General features: G+C 42.1%; 1 protein-coding gene across 1 annotated transcript in view; it reads right to left on the reverse strand.

Moving 5' to 3' along the window:
* Positions 1–22,696, reverse strand: part of ipo11 (importin 11) — a 410,923-nt gene that overhangs the window by 262,757 nt on the left and 125,470 nt on the right. The window contains exon 15 of the mRNA XM_072570976.1: positions 7,493–7,619. Coding sequence (XP_072427077.1) covers positions 7,493–7,619 — 127 coding nt within the window. The remainder of the gene's footprint in view (positions 1–7,492; positions 7,620–22,696) is intronic.

Below are 22,696 nucleotides of genomic sequence, written 5' to 3' on the forward strand. Positions count from 1 at the left end.
CAACGGAAGATGGACTATTCTACGTAGTCGACAAAGAGACAGGCAAAGCTGGGGCCCATGCGAGTGCCCATGGCTACCCCTTTCATCTGGAGGAAGTGGGAAGATTTGAAGGAATAATTGTTAAGGGTGAGGACCAACTCAGCTAAACAAATGAGTGTCGGTGGAAGGGTACTGTCGGGGACGTCAGGAGAGGAAGAAACGGAAGGCTTGGAGGCCCTGGTCATGGCGTGTGGAGTTGTAGAGGGATTGGATGTCCATGGTGAAGATGAGGCGTTGGGGTCCGGGGAACTGGAAGTCTTGGAGGAGCTGGAGGGCATGGGTGGTGTCTCAAACGTATGTGGGGAGTTCCTGGACTGGAGAGGGGATAGGACAGTATCAAGGTAGGTGGAGATGAGTTCGGTGGGGCAGGAGCAGGCTGAGACAATGGGTCGGCCAGGGTGGTCAGGCTTCTGGATCTTGGGAAGGAGATAGAATCGGCAGTGTGGAGTTCCCGGACTACGAGGTTGAAAGCTGTGGGTGGGAGATCTCCTCAGGTGATGAGGTTGTGTATGGTCTGGGAGATGATGGTTTGGTGATGGGGGGGTGGGGTCAAGGTTGAGGGGGCAGTAGGAGGAGGTGTCTGCAAGTTGGCGTATGGCTTCAGTGGTGTAGAGGTCAGTGCGCCAAACTACCACTGCACCCCCTTTAGCCGCTGGTTTGATGGTGAAGTTGGGAAAGCCAACATTCCATTCGCTTTCTTTACTACTTGTTGTACCGACATGCCAGTTCTCTTTGACTCACAAATAAGTACAGCAAGATCCCTTTGCTCCAGAGCACCCCAAAGTATCTCCCCATTAAAATAATAGGCCACCTTTCCATTTTTTGACCCAAATGACCTTGCACTTATTCATGGTAAACTCCATCTGCCACATTTTGGTCCACTCTCCTAACCTATCTATATCCATTTGTAAGGTTCTTATTCCTCATTGCAATTTACCGTTCTGTCTATTTTTGTTAAACTGCAAATTTGGGCATCCAGCCTTCTTTCTCCAGGTCGTTAATGTAGATTGTAAATAGCTGGGGTCCAAGGAGCGAAACCTGTGGCACTCCACTTGTTACATCTTGTCAGCCTTTATCCCAACTCCCTGTCTTCTGTCCAACAGCCAGTTATCTATCCAGGCTGATAAATGACCCCTACCCTAATCCCATACAATCCAACCTTGTGAATTAACTTTTTGTGCAGCACCTTATCAAACACCTTCCGAAAAGTCCATCTGCAGTATCCTCATTACCCACCTTGCTTGTTAAATCTTCAAAGAACTCGAGCAAATTAGTCAAAAAGGATCTTCCCTTCATAAGCGTATGCTGACTCTGATGGATAGCGTCTTGACTTTCCAAATGTCCTGATATTGCTTCCTTGATAATTAATTCTAACACTTTCCTAACAGCAGATGTTTAACTAACTGGTCTGTAAATTCCCACATTTTGCCTCTCTCCCTTTTTGAATAAAGGGCATTATATTAACCATTTCCAATCCACTGGAACTTTTCCTGTGTCCATAGAATTTTGAAATATTGTAACCAATGGATCTACTATCTCTGCTGCCACTTCATTTAACATTCTGGAACCTAGGCCATCAGGACCAACAATCACTATGCGAACTCTATTCTAAATATCTACACAAATTCTTTTTTAAATTTCTATGTACCTTTCTCCTATTATAATTTTTTCTCTCTTTATTAATTTTTTAGTCAATTTTCATTTTTTGTAAATATTCTGTCCAACAATATATGAATGTACAAATTAGACAGTGGAAATAAGGTGATTTGGCCCCCTTGAGACTGCTCAGCCATTTGATATGAACATTGCTGATGCAATTGCTCCACATTCCTACCAATCTGATAGCCTTTCACCCCCTTGCTTATCAGGATTTTATCCAGTTCTGCCTTAAAAATATTCCAAGAAAAGAGTTCCAAGGATTCACAACCAGCTATGAGAAAAAACAAATAATTTCTCTTAAACTTTGACCTGCCACCCACCATTTTTTTTCTTTTAAGTTTGATGCTATCTTCAAATTATTTAACCACTGATGGTGGGCTTGGAATCATCTTATTGGAATGTTTCTTTTGTGTGTTCTAAAATATACCCTTAAATACCTCTCCTGCATCTCCACTTACTAATCCCTGAATCTTATTTGCCAGTGTGTGTTAGCAAGTTTTGTCTTTCTTACTCTTGTAAATGCCCTTATTTAACTTAAAACATTAATCTTGGGTCCACACTTTTTTTTTCATCAAGAAGGATGAATTTTACATTCAGCTTATGATCTTATTTACCACTGTGCCTTGACTAGGTCATTAACTAATCCTACCTCATTGCACCATACCAGGCCTGGTATCTCAAACACACCCAAATGTGCTCTTAACTGCAATGTCGGTTTGAAATTTCCTACTTTACTGTAATGGAGAAAGTGAGGACTGCAGATGCTGGAGATCAGAGCTGAAAATGTGTTGCTGGAAAAGCGCAGCAGGTCAAGCAGCATCCAAGGAACAGGTGAATCGATGTTTCGGGCATAAGCCCTTCTTCAGGAATGAGGAAAGTGTGTCCAGCAGGCTAAGATAAAAGGTAGGGAGGAGGGACTTGGGGGAGGAGCGTTGGGAATGCGATAGGTGGAGGGAGGTCAAGGTGAGGGTGATAGGCTGGAGTGGGGTGGGGGCGGAGAGGTCAGGAAGAAGATTGCAGGTTTGGAAGGCGGTGCTGAGTTCGAGGGATTTGACTGAGACAAGGTGGGGAGAGGGGAAATGAGGAAACTGGAGAAATCTGAGTTCATCCCTTGTGGTTGGAGGGTTCCCAGGTGGAAGATGAGGCGCTCTTCCTCCACCCGTCGTGTTGCCATGGTCTGGCGATGGAGGAGTCCAAGGACCTGCATGTCCTTGGTGGAGTGGGAGGGGGAGTTGAAGTGTTGAGCTACGGGGTGGTTGGGTTGGTTGGTCCGGGTGTCCCAGGGTGTTCTCTGAAACTTTCCGCAAGTAGACGGCCTGTCTCCACAATATAGAGGAGGCCACATCAGGTGCAGCGGATGCAATAGATGATGTGTGTGGAGGTGCAGGTGAATTTGTGGTGGATATGTAAGTGTCTCTTGGGGCCTTGGAGGGAAGTAAGGGGGGAGGAGGTGTGGGCGCAAGTTTTGCATTTCTTGCGGTTGCAGGGGAAGGTGCCGGGAGTGGAGGTTGGGTTGGTGGGGGGTGTGGACCTGACGAGGGAGTCACGGAGGGAGTGGTCTTTTCGGAATGCTGATAGGGGAGGGGAGGGAAATATGTCCCTGGTGGTGGGGTCCGTTTGGAGGTGGTGGAAATGATGGAGGATGATACGCTGGACATGGAGGTTGGTGGGGTGGTAGGTGAGGACCAGTGGGGTTCTGTCCTGGTGGCGGTTGGAGGGGCAGGGCTCAAGGGCGGAGGAGCGGGAAGTGTAAGAGATGCGGTGGAGGGCATCGTCGACTACGTCTGGGGGGAAATTGCAGTCCTTGAAGAAGGAGGCCATCTGGGTGGTACGGTTTTGGAACTGGTCCTCCTGGGAGCAGATGTGGCGGAGATGAAGGAATTGGGAATATGGAATGGCGTTTTTACAGGGGGCAGAGTGGGAGGAGGTATAGTCTAGGTAGCTGTGGGAGTCGGTCGGTTTATAGTAAATGTCCATGTCGATTTGGTCACCCGAGATAGAAATGGAAAGGTCTAGGAAGGGGAGGGAGGAGTCTGAGATGGTCCAGGTGAATTTGAGGCCGGGGTGGAAAGTGTTGGTAAAGTGGATGAACTGTTCAACCTCCTCGTGGGAGCACGAGGCAGCGCCAATACAGTCATCTATGTAGCGGAGGAAAAGGTGGGGGGTGGGGCCAGTGTAGCTGCGGAAGATGGACTGTTCCACATACCCTACGAAGAGGCAGGCATAGCTGGCGCCCATGCGGGTGCCCATGGCTACTCCTTTGGTTTGGATGAAGTGGGAGGATTGGAAAGAGAAGTTGTTCAGGGTGAGGACCAGTTCAGTCAGTCGAAGGACGGTGTCGGTGAAAGGGTACTGGTTGGTACAGCGGGAAAGGAAGAAGCAGAGGACTTTAAGTCCTTCGTGATGGGGGATGGAGGTGTACAGGGACTGGACGTCCATGGTGAAGATAAGGCGTTGGAGACTGGGGAAGCGAAAATCATGGAGGAGGTGGAGGGCGTGGGTGGTGTCCCGAACGTAGGTGAGGAGTTCTTGGACTAAGGGGAACAGGACCGTGTCGAGGTATGCAGAGATGAGTTCGATGGGGCAGGTGCAGGCTGAGACAATGGGTCGGCCGGGGCAGTCAGGTTTGTGGATTTTGGGCAGGAGGTAGAAAAGGGCGGTGCGGGGTTGTGGGACTATGAGGTTGGCGGCGGTGGATGGGAGATCCCCTGAGGTGATGAGGTTATGGATGGTCTGGGAGCTGATGGTTTGGTGGTGGGAGGTGGGGTCATGGTCAAGGGGGGCAGTAGGAGGAGGTGTCTGCGAGCTGGCGTTTAGCCTCAGCGGTGTAAAGGTCGGTGCACCAAACTACTACTGCACCTCCCTTGTCTGCTGGTTTGATAGTGAGGTTGGGGTTTACCAACACTTTCCACCACGACCTCAAATTCACCTGGACCATCTCAGACTCCTCCCTCCCCTTCCTAGACCTTTCCATTTCTATCTCGGGTGACCGAATCGACACGGACATTTACTCCATCGCCAGACCATGGCAACACAACTGTTGGAGGAAGAGCACCTCATCTTCCGCCTGTGAACCCTCCAACCACAAGGGATGAACTCAGATTTCTCCAGTTTCCTCATTTCCCCTCTCCCCACCTTGTCTCAGTCAAATCCCTCGAACTCAGCACCGCCTTCCTAACCTGCAATCTTCTTCCTGACCTCTCCGCCCCCACCCCACTCCAGCCTATCACCCTCACCTTGACCTCCCTCCACCTATCGCATTCCCAACGCTCCTCCCCCAAGTCCCTCCTCCCTACCTTTTATCTTAGCCTGCTGGACACACTTTCCTCTTTCCTGAAGAAGGGCTTATGCCCGAAATGTCGATCCTCCTGTTCATTGGATGCTGCTTGACCTGCTGCGCTTTTCCAGCAACACATTTTCAGCTACTTTACTGTAATGTCAACCCTTTAATGATGTTCAATTTTTATCTTATTTTTCAACTCTGTAAGCAATGCAACTACTTTTATGACTCTGCTGTATCCAAGAATTGTACCTCGGTACTTGTACCTAAAATATCACCATAAGAAGGCAGACATTGTAAAAGCTTTTCACTGTACTCCTACAACAGAGTACATGTGACAATAAAAGGATATTCTAATTCTATCCTTAAAGCAATTTATGAACTCCTTCTCTGGTTAACTTCGCCCTTCATATGATTATTGTCATTCCTTTCTGACAAGCACCCACCCTCACCACCATTTCATACTTCATACTCATCCGACTTGTGGTTATGGTTCAAGTGAATTCTTGAATGGATAAGCATTTTGACTGCACTTTGCAATGAAGAATTCTTTTTAAATTGTGGGAAAACAAAATCAATAAGGAGTATAACATTCTACCAAAAAATTGTCTCCACCGTTTCTCATTGTGACCTAAACCACTTCTACGTTCTGATTTCCTGAATTACGTGAAAACAATGACTGCAGATGCTGGAAACCAGAGTCTAGATTAGAGTGGTGCTGGAAAAGCACAGCAGTTCAGGCAGCATCCGAAGAGCAGTAAAATCGACGTTTCGGGCAAAAGCCCTTCATCAGGAATACAGCCTGAATTCCTGAATTAGGCCACCCCTCTCTATTGTGCTAATGTCATGGTTAATTAGCAAAGTTGGCATTCCACTTTTCCTAGTTTCCATCTTACCTAAACCTCTTGTAACCTTCAAAATTCAGATCGTACCTTATGTCATCCTGCAGCCACATCTCTGTAATGACCATTTGCGTTACCCATTCATCAATTTTGTTTCAAAAACTACGTTTACTCAGATGAACAGTCTTATTTTTATTCACTTGTGGGGCGTGGACATCACTGGTTGGCCAGCATTTATTTCTTGCCCCTAGTCGCCCTTAATGAGGTCGTGGCAAGCTGGCTTCTTGAACCGCTGCAGTCCATGTGTGCTGTAAGTAGACTCACTATGTCCTTAACAGCATCAACGAAACATAATGTTTACGTTGAAGTTCTTGCTTAGGAGAGCAAAAACACAACCTGGAGACTAAGTGACCTCACCTCGAAAGTAAAGCAACATCAAGTGAACGTACTGATCAAGGAAATAAGCTTGCTGTCTCATGGTAAAGTTTTAGCAAGAATGTGGGAATGCATGAAGCGTTATGTGCTTTTCATTGACGCTAAATCAACCCATAGTTCATAGATTTTACGGGGCTGACATATTTGAAAAGGCTCAACAAACTTAGCCTTACTTTGTGAGGTGAAAACTACAATATTTCATCATGCATGAAGTATATAGCTTTGTTAAAAATGCTTTGCTATTAACTGGAAACTACATTCTGCAAAAAATTGTTAATATACTTCCTATATTGTGCTGTTATTATGGATTACAAACTGCTACAACTTAAAAAAACAAAAAAAATTCTGTACAAAATTCCATATATATTTATCCAAGACATAAATTAACTGTGGGCATGCAAAATCTATGTCAATGTGTTTTTTGGTCAACAATATTGAGATCAAGTCAAGAGTCAAGAGTCAAGAGAAGTGGATTGACACTGTGGGTGACCATTTTTTGACAGAATTTTATACTCCTGCTTTTTGATTTCGCTTTCTTACAGTTCAAAAAGATTTCCTCATCACAGTTTGCAGTTGAAACACTTGTCCAGTTTACTTCAATTTATCTGTAAAATGGGACTTTCTTCATTTACTTGCATCAGGAACAGATACAGAAGACACTTAAAAGAGGAGCCTGACTTGTCATTGAGAATTAAAAATCAAGCTAAGATTTTGCAAGTTCTGCACCAGTATAAAAAACTCAACCGACATAATTAGTCATTAGCTGCACTTTGTTTTTATTTCCATTCCAAGCAATATATTGCATTTGTAAAGTATGTTAAACCTGCTTGAATAAAATACATGGGTAAAAGAGGTATTCATCAGAGGCACTAATCAAATTCATCATAAATTATCCAGCAAGCCTAATTGCTGACCATTATGGAAACGACAACTGTTCATAGCATTCTTCTAATTCAAGATCACTAACTTTGTACTAGAGACTAATTTTATCTTCACAGACATCTTAAGATGGGTGATCAGTGGAGATGTGGATCAAAGAGAAACTCAAGGTTCAAAATCTGCTGCCCTAGTGTATCACTTCACCTTGACCAAAGTAGACACACATCATGTTTCCAAATTTAATCACCACTAAAAAGACACGTCAATATGTTAGCAACAGCCATATAACTACAAACTTAAGATTGCCAAATAAATTTAGACTGTATTGTGAAAATATAAACTATATTTGAAAACGTACCACACGGTCTTGGTCTTGCATGAGATTAAGGATAGCCTCGTACAACAATGGTCTTAATTCTGATTTAAATTTTACTGAGATCCATTGACCAATCAACCAAATCACCCTCCGCCGAATAAGTTTGTATCTGTACATTTAAAAAAAGACAATTACATATTAGTAGCCTATTAAAAATGTTGTCCTCAAACCCATGACCAAACCATTAAAAAACCCTGCAACATTGTTAGATTAATTTACAGTGCCTTGCCAGATCTATTCTAGTAGAGAGAAATTAATTTTCTGAAGATGGCTCATCATGATACATCATTATTGCTGGTCAGCTTGGGTTTTAAAGAAAAGGAATACTGAACATCATAGAATCATAAAGAACAGAAGAGGCTATTCAGCCCATCCAGTCTGTACTGCCAAAAATATAATACTACTTATACTAGGCGATGAGCTGTTGGTATTATGGCTGGACTGTTAATCCAGAGACCAGATAATGTTCTGGTGACCCAAGTTCAAATCCTGCCACAGTAGCTAGCACAATTTGAATTCAACAATAAAAAACTCTAGAATTAAGAGTCTAATGATAACCATGAATCCATTGCCGATTGTCAGAAATCCCATGTGGTCCACTTATGTCCTATAGGGAAGAAAATTGCCATCCTTACCTGGTCTGGCCTATATCTGACTCCAAACCCACAGCAATGTGGTTGACTCTTAACTGCCCCTTGGGTAATTGGAGATGTGCAATAAATTCTGCCTAGCCAGCAACACGCTCATTCCTTGAATGAATAAAAGGCCCATAACCTTGAATGCTATGACACATCCAAGGGCTCATTCAAGTTCTTTTAAATACTTGGTGAATCTGGTGAATCTCCTTTGGACCCTCTCCAGTGCAATCACATTCTGCTGTAGTGTGGTGATCTGAACCCACACAATACTCCATCTGTAGCCCAATACAGCTCCAACATAACCTCCCTGCTATTATAATCTATACCACAACTGATAAAGGCATGCTTCCCCAATACCTCAACTACCAGTTTACCTGTCCTGCCACCTTCAGAAATCTGTGAACAAGCACCCAAAGATCCCTCTTTTTTTTTGAGATTGATTAAGTATTTCCTTGTGTTGTTCCTTCTTCCAAAGTGCACTACCTCACATTTATCGGGGTTAAATTCCATCCGCCACTGTTGTGTCCATTTTCCCAACTCATTTTTATTTTCCTGTAAACAAATACTTTCCTTTTCACTGTCGACCACTCGGCCAATCTTTGTGTCATCTGCAAACTTACTTACCATCCCTCCCACATTTTTACTTGCACACAAGGGTATTATTAAATTGGAGAGTGTTCAGAAAAGATTTAGAAAGATGTTGCCAGGACTGAAGGGCTTGAGTTATGAGAGGCTTCATAGGCTGGGACTTCTTTCACTGGGGTGTGGGAGGTTGCAGGGTGACCTTATGGAGATTTGTAAAATCATGAGGGGTATAGATAATGCGAATACCATGATCTTTTCCCGAGGGTAGGGGAATTCAAAAGTAGAAGATATAGTTTAAAGGTGAAAGAGAAAGATTTAAAGGGGATCTGAGAGGCAACTTTTTCCACACAGAGTTTAGTATATGGAATGAACAGCCAAAGAAAGTGGTAGATGCATGTACAGTTACAATATTTCTTATATAAATATTTTTATTGAAAAAAGTTTTTAGGTTTTTTACAAAATTACAAAGCTAATACAAAATAGTGTAATCTCTTAACAGTATAGTAATAATATCAGTATTAAAAAGCTAACTACTAATCTACTCTACAGACTACAAAAACACAAAGTAAGATATAGAAAGAGAAACTATGTATCAGCAAAAAAAGAAAAACTACAGTATAGTAAATAACTAACAATGAAAAAAGAAAAAGGAAATAACTAAATAAGCATTCAAAGTAAAATTATGTCAAGTCATAATAAAACCCTTATTTATATGGGATTCTTCCCACCAGGGCCTCCTGAACGGACACACATAGTCCTCATAGCTAAATAAAAGCCCTAGATAGTATAGCTGATACATCTGCATTGATATAGTTCAGGAAGGGCCGCCACGTTCTATAAAACAATTCCATTTTTTGGCGCACCATATTTCCAAGGAAGTCTAGAGGGATATATTTCATAATTATCCTATGCCAGTTCAAAAGTCCAGGACTTTCGGATACCCAGCTTGCTAGTATATTTTTCAAAAGGCGAGGATAGAAAATAATTTTTGCCCATATCCATCTAGAGAGGGAAGATTTGAAGAGCCCAAATGGAGAGACACCAGGTCTAACCCAATCTCCGCTCCCAATATCTTTGCCATGGCTACACTGTCCCAGTACCTACGAATCGTATGGCATGTCCACACACAGTGAGTGAGAGTACCAACTTCTATTTTACATTTAGGACACATTGGAGATGCTCCTGTCTTAAACTTTGTAAGTCACTCTGGTGCTATATGGGCCCTATGAAGTATCTTCAATTGAATAGCTTAAGTCCTGTTACAGATAGTGATCTTCCTGGCATTTTCCCATATGTCCTCCCACATCTCTAAGGGATTGCCATCCCTAATTCTTGAGTCCAGGTTTTATACAGCCATTCCATGTCCTTCGAAACATTACAAGCTAGCAAGTGATAGAGACTACAGACCGAGGGTGCGTCCATCGGCCGAAGCACTCTTCATATCCGATTTGTAAGGATTGGTCATAAATGTGGTCTTTTGTTGTATGAAATCTCGTATTTGAAAATATCGAAAGAGATCCTTGCTCGACAACCCAAACTTCTAACATAACTGTTCAAAGGACATCATAACCTCCCTATCAAATAAATCTCCCAAACATGAGATTCCTCTGGACTCCCAAATTTTAAATCCAGCATCTGTCAGGCCTGGCTGAAATCCTAGCATTCCCACTAAAGGAGTATAGGGGGAAGGTTTTTCTAAATTACCCTCACCCTGTCGTATCATCCTCCAAGCTTTGATTGTGCTTAGGACAATCGGGCTTTTACAATGATCCATGACAGTTCTCATCTTATCCATAAACAATAGATTGATGAGGGGTATTTTGATTGGGAAGCCTCAATATCTAGTTGAATTGATTGTGAATCACAAGAGACCCAGTCAGCCACATTTGATAGCAGAGAGCTCAGTTGGTATTTTCTAAAATCTGGAAAGTCCAGACCTCCCCTTACTTGTGGGAGCTGTAATTTATCTATGATTCCAAACAAAGGAACCAAACCAATCATAAAGCTTGCTCAGCGCCTGTCTTGGCAACATCAGGGGAAGCTTTCTCATGGGGTTTAATAAGCGTGGGAGGATATTCATCTTAACCAAAGGTGTTGTCCCTAACCAGGATATTGGGAGATCTTCCCAACGCTGGAGGTTCTGCCTTATTTTCTCTAATAAATGTATGTAATTAGCTTTATATATCTGACCGAATACCGGGGTAATAAAAATACCTAAATAAAGGAAACCTCCCAGTAAGCACCGAAAGGGGAAGCGAGATCCATCCACAAAGTTAGATATGCTGGTAAGATCTACTGATCACTGGCCTCTGATTTTGTGAAATTAATTTTGTATCCTGAAAAACCACCAAATAAATTAACCACTTGAATTAAGCAGGGCACAGATGTCAATGGATCATTTAAGAAGAGAACATTACCCGCATAAACAGTAATTATGCGTGCCTGATCCTACCTCCAGGGCTGTTATACTGGGGTCAGTTCGTATAGCTTCCACTAGCGGTTCAATCACTAGTGTAAGTAATAGTGGCGAAAGAGGGTATGCTTGACGGCAACCTCTGCCAACACTAAAACTACCTGATCTTATCAAATTAGTAATCACCGCTGTTTTCGGGTCATTATATAAAACTGTGACCCGCTTAGTAAAAACCTCTCCATTACTAAACCACTCCATTGTATAAAAACGGTAAGGTCATTCTATCCAATCAAATGCTTTCTCTACATCCAGGGAGACAACTAATCCTAGTATTGCTTTTTGCTGGTAGACCTGTACCATATTTAACACTCTTCTGATATTATTAGTAGATCTGCAACCCTTAGCAAACCCCGTTTGATCCTCTTTTATAATAAATGGCAAAACCTTCTCCAGTCTTATTGCCAGCACTTTGGAGAGAATTTTCAAGTCCACATTTAATTAGGATATAGGCCTGTACGAGGTACAATCATCTGGGGCTTTCCCTTTCTTGAGGATGAGAGAGATATTTGCTTCTCTCAGAGAATGCGGGAGACAACTCTGACTAAATGAGTAGTTGTACATATCTATAAGTGGTCTGGCCAACTTGTCTATAAACTCTTTGTATAACTCAGCCTGAAATCCATCTGGCCTGGGTGCTTTGCCACTCTGGAGCTGCCTCACCGTCTCCTGCACCTCATGAGTTGTCAGGGGGGCATTCAAAGAGGACACCTGCTCCAGGGTTATGCCCGAAAGATCCAGATTCTTAAAAAAGGACTCCATTCTCCTCGCTCTACCCGCGCAGCCCTCCAACTGGTACAACTTAAAATAAAACTTTCTAAAAGTTGAGTTGATCTTCTTAGGATCACAAATCAAAATATCAGCACTACCTCTAATAGATGTAATGGATTGGGGAGTTTCCCTGGAGCATCGGAGGCTGATGGGTGACCTTATAGAGGTTTACAAAATCATGAGGGGCATGGATAGGATAAATAGACAAAGTCTTTTCCCTAGGGTCGGGGAGTCCAGAACTAGAGGACATAGGTTTAGGGTGAGAGGGGAAAGATATAAAAGAGCCCTGAGGGGGAACTTGTTCACACAGAGGGTGGTACGTGAATGGAATGAGCTGCCAGAGGATGTGGTGGAGGCTGGTACAATTGCAAATTAAAAGACATTTGAATGGGTATATGAATAGGAAGAGTTTGGAGGGATATGGGCCGGGTGTTGGCAGGTGGGACTAGATTGGGTTGGGATATCTGGTCGGCATGGACGGGTTGGACCGAAGGGTCTGTTTCCATGCTGTACATCTCTATGACTCTATGCTAGTTACCTGCCCGGTTTATCGCTGTAAGAGTAGCATTCAAGGTAGCCCTGAGGGCTATAATCCGCTGTAATTTAATTATGAAAGGCCTATCACCATACACTGACTCAGCTGCTTTCAGGCAAACCTCAAGCAGATGCTGTTGCTCTCCCTTTTGTCTTTTCCGGGTCGCAGAATATGAAATAATTAGGCCGCACGCATATGCCTTAGCAGGCTCCCACATCACCGATGGGTTGCTGACCATACCTATGGTAATGTCCCAGAAAACTTTAAACTCATGCAAGAAGTATTCTATGAACTTACTATCCTTCAATAGGAAAGGGTCCATAAGCCAGTGGCGGGAGTCTATCTTATCACCGCTAATCTTGACCTCTATATAGACTGCTGTATGATCAGAAATAGCTATATAATTCCTTATTATACAGGAAAGTATCGAATTCAGAAAAATCAAGGGGACAAAAAAACATATCGATTCTGGTGTGGCACTAGTGTGGGTTAGAATAAAAAGTGAAATCTCTACCCTCAGGGCAAAGACACCTCCACACACCTACCAGTCCCAGCTCCCTATTCAAATCAACCAGCAGCCTAGATCGCAGAGACATGCCCGCAGAGCTCCTAGGTATCCTGTCCATCTCAGGATCAATAATACAATTAAAATCTCCCCCTATAATTATGTGACGTACCCAAAGGGCCTTCAGCCTGGAGAACGCATCTGTTACGAATTGAAAAGGACATGTCAGGGGGCAGTATGCATTCAAAATCCCGTACCCTTCTCCATATATTAGAGCTTTTAAGTATTATAAACCGTCCAGACTCATCTTTCATCTGGCCTAACATTTGAAATAGAAGATTTTTCCGAACAAGAATGGCCACCCCCCTACTTTTCGACTTGAAGGATGAAAAGAACACCTGACCAAATCCTCCCTACTATAGCTTCAAGTGCTCCTTATCAATTTGGTGTGTCTCCTGTAAAAGGGCTACATCAAACCGCTCTTTTTTTAAGATTTGATAATATCCTTTTCCTTTTTATTGGTGAGTGGCTTCCTTTAACATTCCAGGTGCACCATTTAAACAAATGACTTATGTCCCTGCTTGTTGCGAACTCTGTGTCCTTTTCCTTTAGTCATTTTAAAATGTACCAAACTGCTAAAGTTTGCTGCAAATGGCTGTAGGAACTGGGAAAAAGCTATGTAAAGTGATTTAAAACGTGAGAGGAGGGGTGGATACCCCACTTTGTCTGGGTCCTGGGCAGAGCTCAGCAAACTCGGACCTACTGGGTCACCACCATCTTGAATCCCCCAACAGTTACAATATTTAAAGGATATCTGGACAGGTACATGAGTGGAAAGGTTTAGAGGAATAAAGGTCAAATGCAGGGAAGTGGGATGAGATTAGTTTGGGAAACTTAGTCAGTGTGGATGAGTTAGACCAAAAGTTCTATTTCCATACTGTTTGAGTCTATTACTACATCATTTATGAATATCACAAACAATAAGGGATTCAGCACTGATCCATGTGGTACATCACTGGACACCAGGTTCCAGTTGTACGAACAATCTCCTATCGCTAAGCCAATGTTGGATCCATCTTGCCAAGTCACCCTGGATCCCATCAGCTTTAAACCTCTTTATCAGATTCCCATGTGGGACCTTGTCAAAGGCCTTGCTGAAATCCATATAAACCACATCAACCACCTCATCCAAACACTTGGTTCTGTCCCCTAAGAATTCCACCAGATTTGAAGGCTTCCATCTGTCAAAACATGCTGACTATCCCTGAGCAAACCTTACCTCTCTAAATGGAGACTAATTTTCTACTTCACTATTTTTTCCCAATTGCTTTCCTCCTATTTATGTTAGACTCAGAGGTCTAGAGTATCCTGGTCTATCCCTACCACACTTCTTGTGAAGATAAACCACATTAGCTGTCCTCCAGTCTTCTGGAACTTCCCCTGTGGCCAGAGACAATTTAAAAAATTGGGCCAGGGCCCCTGAAATTTCCTCCATCATCTCCAACAACAGCCTGGGACAGACCCCATCTGGACCTGTGGATCTGACCATTTTTTAAACTGCCAAAACTTCCAATACATCCCGAGATGTATTGATCCTCTTGTTTCAATCTGCTCAAGAACTTCACAGTTCATCTTCTCAGATTCTGTGCTTGCATCCTTCTTCTCCAGAGTAAAAGCAGATGTTAAGAACTCTTCTTAAACACTCTGATGTCCTCTGGCTTCACATACAGGTTGTCTCCTTCTTTCCTAATAAGTTCTAATCTTGTCTGGTTATTCTCTTCCTCTTGATCTATTTATAGAATACTTTGTGATTCTCCTATTCTTGTCCACTAGTGTTTTCTCATGCCCCCTTTTTGCTCTCCTAATTGCTTTCTTCAACTTCTCCCTGCACATCCTAGATTCTTCAAAGTCCTTCATTGTTTTGCTCCCTTTATGCCTATTGTAAGTCTCCCTTTTCATTTTTATCCAGTTCTAAGTATTTATATACATCCAGAGTTCTCTGGGTTTCTTGCTTCAACATTACATTCTAAAGGGAACATGCTGTGTTTGTACTATCCCTATATCTTTTTGGATGCCTCTTGTTCTTCAGCTGTAGAGTTACTCTCAAGTAGCTGTTCTCTGTCTATTTTGACCAGATCCTGTCATATGTTAACAAAATCTGCCTCACACCAATCCAAAACCTTTTTTCAGATCATCTTTCTTCTTTTCCATGATAAACTTAAAACATATGGTGCAGTCATCACTATCATGAAAACGCTCCCCCACTATCAGCTCAAACACCTACCCAGCTTCATTCCCCAGGATTCAGTCCAGCACTGCACCATCCCCTGTAGGACCATTTAAATGTTGACATAAAAAGCTGTACCAAATGTCAAGAAATCTTCTCCCTCAAAATCCTTCATATAATGAATATCCCAATTAATGTTGGAGTAGGTTAAAACCAGAAATATAATTACTTTATTATTATTTTTCACATGTCTTAGTGAATTTACTACATGCCTGCTGACTGTTGGAGGTCAACAATATACTCCTAACAGTATGATTACCCAGTTTCATTTTTAGATTCTACTCACAAAGCATCATTTGATGGCCCTTCCAAGATATCATCCCGGAATGTGGCTTTAGGTATATAAATTCAAAGTATAGCTTTAAGTTACTTCCATATTTCTATCGTGTGTGTTAAAAGGAGAGGACATGATTTTAGTTTCATTTTACATTTGTTCTGAATATGGGACGTCTGGAGATATGCATTGTATACATGCATGTAAAACCTTTGAGGTGAAAATAGTTCAGTCATTTATGAAAGGGGTACAGATGAGAAAGAAAATGCTGCCGCCTACCGACAGAAGTCCAGTACACAGAAAGACAGAATGACTGAGAAGAAGTCAGACAGTGTACAGGTTCATTCAGTGAGAAAAGGTCTACAACAGCAGAGGTGCTAAAATTTTTGCAATCTCTGAAACCATCTCAGCTCAAATGGAGAGCTGCGTAAATTAAAAGTCCATAAGTAAAGCTCCAGAAACAGATGGCTGATGAAAACATGAGTTCAAGAAAGACAGGTTAAGGAGTAAGTGTGCCAAGTCCATAATACCATAAGACAGAGCAAAAGCTGGCCATTCAGCTGATAGAGTCTACTCTACTATTCAATGAGATCATGGTTAATCTAACAATCCCAACTCCAATTTTCTCCCTTTCCCCAAAAGCTTTGATTCCCTTACTGGTTAAAAATCTCGGTCAGCCTTGAATATGCTTAATAATTATAATGGTAGGGCTCTGGGGAGTGCTGTTTAACAGGGAGATTGAGGGTTGCAGGTGCACAGTTTCTTGAAAAAGGCATTGCAGGTAGACAGGGTGGTGAAGGCGGGGCTTGGCATGCTTACCTTGTTCAGACATTGAGTATAGAAGTTGGGATGTCATGTTGCAGCTGTATAAGAGATCGGTGAGGCCACTGTTAGAACACTGCATACAGTTCTCATTGCCCCGCTATAGGAAGGATGATAGAAATGATAAAGAGAAGTTTTAGAAGGATGTTGCCGAATCTGGAAGGTTTGAGTTAGAAGGAGAGGCTGGATTGGCTGGAACTTCAGAGGCTGAGCAGTGACATTATAGAGGTTTATAAAATTATGAGGGGCATAGATAATCCAAAATCATTTTCCAAGGGCAGGGGAGGCCAAAACTAGAGGGCATAGATTTAATGTGAGACAAGCAAGATTTAAAAGGGACCTGAGGGGCTACTTTTTCCACAAAGAAATTGGTATCTATAATGAATGAACTGCCAGAGGAAGTGGTAGAGGCATGTACAATTACAACATTTAAAAAACATTTGGACATGTACATAAATAGATATGGTTTCGAGGGATATGGGCCAAATGCAAGCACATGGGAGTAGTTCAGTTCATAAAATCTGGCTGAGTTTTTGATTAGATTTGATTTATTGTTGTCACGTACCGAAGTAAAGCAACAAGTTTTGTTTGCGTGCAGGACAGGCATATAACATACAAGGACATACAGATCATAAGAGTGTTTGAACAGAGCCAAGGCATACGAAGTTACAGCTGCATATAGGAGGTATACAAAAGAGAGATCAAAATTAGATTTGAAATTTGAGATATCCAATCAGCAGTCTTATAACAGCAGGGAAGCAGCTGTTCATGAACATATTGGTATGTGTGTTTAAGCTTTTGTATCTTCTGCCTGACAGAAGAGGTTAGTAGAGATTATAATCGGGGTGGAAGGTGATTTTAATGATGATGGCTGCTTTTCCACAGCAACGAGGTGTAAATAGATGGAAGGTAGGCTTGTATGATGGTCTGGGCTGCGTTCACAACTTTCTGTAATTTCTCATGGTCCTGGGCAGAGCACTTGCCATTCCAAGCCGTGATGCGCCCAGATAGAATGTTTTCTATGGTGCAACATGCTGAATTTCCTTAACTTCTCAGGGAAGAAAAGGTGTTGTCGTGCGTTTTTGACCGTTGCATCTACTTGGAAGGTCCAGGAGAGATTGTTTATTATTGTCACTCCTAGGAACTCGATGCTCTTGAACCTCTCCACCTCTGCTCCATTGGAGTAGATGGGGCATGTCCTCCTCCTTTATTCAGCAAGTCGATGATCAGCTTTTCAGTTTTGCTGACATTGAGGGAGAGTTTGTTATCTTTGCACGGTGACATCAAGCATTTTATTTCCTTTCTGTATTCTGTCTCGTCATTATTTGATATCCAACCTGCAATGGTGGTGTCGTCAGTGAACTTGTATACAGCACGTGCACAACATTTGGCCACACATTCATGAATGGGAGAACAGTAGGGGGCTGAGTACATATCTTGCAGGGCGCCAGTGTTGAGGGTTATCGTGGAGGAGTTGCTGTTGTCTATTTTCACTGTTTGCAGTTGCAGAGGGAGGAGCTGAGACCTAGGTCTCAGAGATTGGAGATTTGCTTGCTTCGGATTATAATGTTGAATGTGGAGCTGTAATTGATAAATAGAAGCCTGACGTAGGTATCCTTATTATCCAGATGTTCCAGGGATGAGTGTAGAGCTAGGGAAATGGCACCTGCCATGGACATGTTGTGCTGGGAGGCAAATTGCAAGGGATTCAGGCAGGCTGGGAGGCTAGTGTTGATGTGACCACTCCTCTCAAAGCACTTCATAATTATGGGGTCAGAGCCACTGGGTGGTAGTCATTAAGGCATGCTGCATGTTTTCTCTTTGGTACCATTTGATGATGGTCTTATTGAAGAAGTTGGGGACTTCAGATTGTAGCCAGGAGAGGTCAAAGATATCAGTGAATACTTCCACTAGCTGGTCCTCTCAGAATCCAAGTGCATGGCCAGGGACTCCATATAGACCTGTCACTTTCTTTGGTTTCACTCTCAAGATGGCCGATCTGATGTCTACAGCGGTGACTGAGGGAACAGGTGCATCAGGGGCTGTTGGGGCAGGTGACACCAATCCACTGGCATTCTGCTTGAACCAAGCATAACAAAGCATTGAACGCCTTAGGGAGAGGCACGTTTTTGGCTGCTATTCTGTTTTGCTTCATTTTGCATCCTGTTATGTCGTGTAGGCCTTGTCACAGGCGGCGGGTGCTCGTATGGTTATTTTGGGTCTTTAACTTAGGCCGATATTGCCTCTTGGCATCTCTGATGGTCTTGCGGATGTTGGATCTGGATTTCCTGTAAAGGTTCAGGTCATCCAATATGAACGCCACATGCCTAGGCTCCAGTAGACAATGGATTTCCCAGTTCGTCCATGGTTTCTGGTTGGAGAACATACCGATTGACTTCTTTAGCATGCAGTCCTCTATGCACTTGCTAATGAAGACCATGACAGTGGTGGCATATTCGTCTAAGTTGGCCAGTGAATTATTGAATATGGACTAGTCCATTAATTACAAACAGGCTCACAGAAATTCTTCTGCTCCCTCATACCAGCATTGTACTACTTTCTGTGCTGGGTCCTCATGTTTCAACTTCTACTTGTAAGCTGGGAGGAGGAACACAGCATTGTGATCGGACTTTCGAAAGTGCGTACAAAGCATGGAGCGGTAGGCATCCTTGATAGTTGTATAGAATGGTCAAAAGACTTTTGGCCCTCTGGTGGGATAGGAGATATGTTGATGGTATTTTGGTAGCACCCTCTTGGCCTGGTTAAGGTTGCCAGCTATGATGAATAAAGCCTCAAAGAATTTGTATCAAGTGCATTTCTGGTGGTTGGATCGAAAAGTCTGTCTCCTTGCTGCATGACTCTATGTCTCAATGACCCACCCTCGACACCCCTCTGTAGTAAAGAATTCCACAGATTAACCATCTGAGTAAAGAAATTCCTTATTTCTTAAATGAGTGACCGATATTGACAACACTCAACTTTTAGATAGCAAAATATCTGTCCAACAACGGTTTGGAAGTTTGTGAAAAGACTATTTCACCCGTAGCTGAGAGTTCTGGTTCAATTACAATGCTCTCAATCAACTTCATAGTGATAGCAGCAAAAAACTGTGAAACAAGGAAGGAAGCCGCCGTCATTTGCAGGACAGAATGGAGGAATTAGTGAGTGTGCTCATTTTGGAACTTTGGAATTATTTGTTAGATCAACTCCACAAATGAACAAAAGGTCTAAAGGATTCATGGACAGATTTTAGTACATCTGCAAACCTTTCCAATTCTCTCACACATTTTGTGTAAGGGACTCAGGAAAAGTTTTATGAAATTGAACCCAAAGCAAAAGAAAATCTGCTTGGTGCAGTCTACAAGTGCGTGGATCAAAGAAAAAAAATGAAAATAAGATGACACTGTTGACAATGTACTTAATATTGATGAAAAACTTTTCCAAGAGTCAAGTTTTGAGTGGAACCTTCTTTTCTTTTGATGGATGCCCTTAAAATAACTTGAAGAAAAGAGACAGCATATACAAAAATGCTGCAAACAATTTTTTTCATTTTTGGGTTTGTTTAGATAATTTGGAAAAACAGCTGTGTGAAGGTGTAGATATTATAATGAAGGATTAGCCCATTTATGTTGATGCTAATTTCATTAGAGAAATAAAACACTTTCAAAGTTCCATCCAGATCAATTATTCAAACGAAATGACATTTAAGTCTTTACCAAGTGTACCAAGCCAGCATCCAAGATAAGATTCAGTTGGCTTTCCCTGATGTAAAAGCAAGATTGCAACTCTTTGATGTTCCAATTGTCACAAAGCCAGTCCTTTTTTTTCTAAAAGCTGTTCCTTGACTCAAGGGGACTCTTTCCTTGATTTTATTTTCCAGAGGGGCAATATATCGGGCTGGGCTCCAATCAGCCTGGTTTGGTACAGAAACGAAAAGGATTTTGAGAGGCCTTTTGTTTATATGTAAACAGATGAGACCTTAGGTCAAAATGGTCATGTTGTAGAAGTGATCTGTATAAAGAAAGGGGAGTGGTCAACTCAGCAGTTTTAGTTCAGGTCTTCAGCTGGTTGGAGGTTTAACAGGGAGCTGTGTGGAAATTCACACTCTCTCTTCCTGCCCTTCAACTTCAACCTGTCTACTGGTTTTTAAAGGGAGCTTGCATATTGGGACCTGTGTATATTCAGAACAGCACAATTAAATCTAGTTGGATAGGCTTAGCTCTGTAGGGGCTCTTTATTCTGTTCTTTGTGTTTCATTGTGATTTAGTGAATAAAATTTTGTCGGTTTTAAAATCTAGTAGTCAACCTAACTATCTAACTCCAGTTATTTTCACTGTACACTTAACAAATTGCAAAGTTATGGTCTGGGGCTGCCTGCTTAAGAATGTTTTGAGTGGTCTGGCCTAATTCATAACACAATGCCCTTCTTAGATACAACTTACCTACAAGGCCATTCTACTGTTCTCCCGACTCTTCTGCCAACAAACGTGCCATTTAACTAACTAGCTGCTCCTCATGATAAAGTTATGCTGCCAACGGTTATATTCATCGCCCTTTGAATTCTGCTGCAGTCACCCTTTCTAAAATTGAACAAATCCTTGACCCCCCTCTACGCTTCTCAACTACCATGTCTTCACATCGTATTCCCGTCCACATTAAAGCATGATGTACCCATAAAAACGCTCTTTCTTTTCTTCCACTCTGCATTTAAAATTTCTTCAATCAAGTACCCATGTTTGTAAAGCACTGAAACAGCCATATACAAGTTAATAATTGATTTATGACATATCAGTCTGAAAGTAAAACAAACTTTAGCTGGCCTATTAGATCTGCACATAGCAAGATAAAAACCTGGGATAATTGATTTCTTCTAGTCCAAAATAGAACTCCATAAATAAAATTACTGAAGTATCAAATGCATCAGGGCAAGTCTGAATTTAATGATCCCATTAGCAGTATGGCCCTTACCCCATGTGTCAATGCAAATTCAATATTTTAATGTAACCTTTACAAAAAATGAGAACATAATAGTCAAAAATACAACTATGTCCAAGGTACTCTATATACAAGGCATCCCTAATTGCTTACTATATAAACATTCCTTGAAAACATTCATAATGGAAATTCCTGCCTGAATGCTGATCCATGCAGGAAAAACCACCCAGACAGATTGCTAGAAGTCTATGACTTTTTCTTCTCCACTGGAACCTTTCTGAATATAAATATACTTTTCTGTTGTGCTAATTTCCTTTAAGTTCACTGAAGCTCAGACTAACCCAGATTGTTAAAAATACGAGCTCAGAGATCATTTTTAAAAGAAGAGAAAGTGTGATAGAACAGCTAGAAATCTAGTAGCAAGGATTTTAAATTTAATATGCTGGAACAGTAATACTCACAATAAGTCAATGAAAAGGATAAAGTGAGAAACAGGGCGAAAATAGGATACAGGTAGCTGTTTCTTCAGGTAAGTTAAGAACTTATGTAAAAAGAGAAACTGGGAAAGAGGACTCCACAAGAATGAAGTTTTAGAGGTCACAAAGGCTTGAGAGTAAAGATTTCAGCAGCAGTGGTGTCACAGGAGGGACAGACATGGACCTGATGAGCTGAACAGCCTCCTACCGTGCTGAAATGACTTTGACATAGATGATACAGAAGTGGAAATAAGCAGCATTGAATAAAATGAGGTTTCATAAAGCCAATCAAGTGGATAGGGAGAAATGAATCCAATTGCAGGAATCCCAAATTTATGTTAAAAGGAGACTGGGTGCGAGTATTACAACACATGCATATTACTTTCTATAACACTGTCACAACAAAGCCAAAATCCTAGTCAGTCTGCACATGCATGCAATGCTAGACTGGACTCTGAACTGCACAGGGGAACGTAGGTAGTGGAACGGTCCTTTTAAATGCAATGAAAGCTCTTTTGGGACACTGCTAGCAATGTTGGCCAACTGAATGGCATGCTGGAAAAACTGGACAAGTCAGCACCTTGCTGGGAATTGGATCAGGCCTGACACACAGGTATGCAAACTGGTTACCTCGACTGATTATATTGTAGAGGTGTTAATAAAACAGTGGAACTGAGATATTAAGCCAGGAAGCTTGGAGTATTCACTGTCAAATTGAATCAAAGCTGACAGATATGCAAAGCATTCACCTTGGTTGACGATTCAATGGGTTGTTGATAGACAATGCTGCAAGGTTTTGGGTGAAATGATACATCTGAGTTTCAGTAAAACTGTTTAAGACAGCTCAGCTCGTAGGGTCAGCTCAATCAATACGGAACATTTCCAATA

The sequence above is a fragment of the Chiloscyllium punctatum genome, chromosome 1 (assembly GCF_047496795.1).
Source record: "Chiloscyllium punctatum isolate Juve2018m chromosome 1, sChiPun1.3, whole genome shotgun sequence".
NCBI classification, from domain to species: Eukaryota; Metazoa; Chordata; class Chondrichthyes; order Orectolobiformes; family Hemiscylliidae; genus Chiloscyllium; species Chiloscyllium punctatum.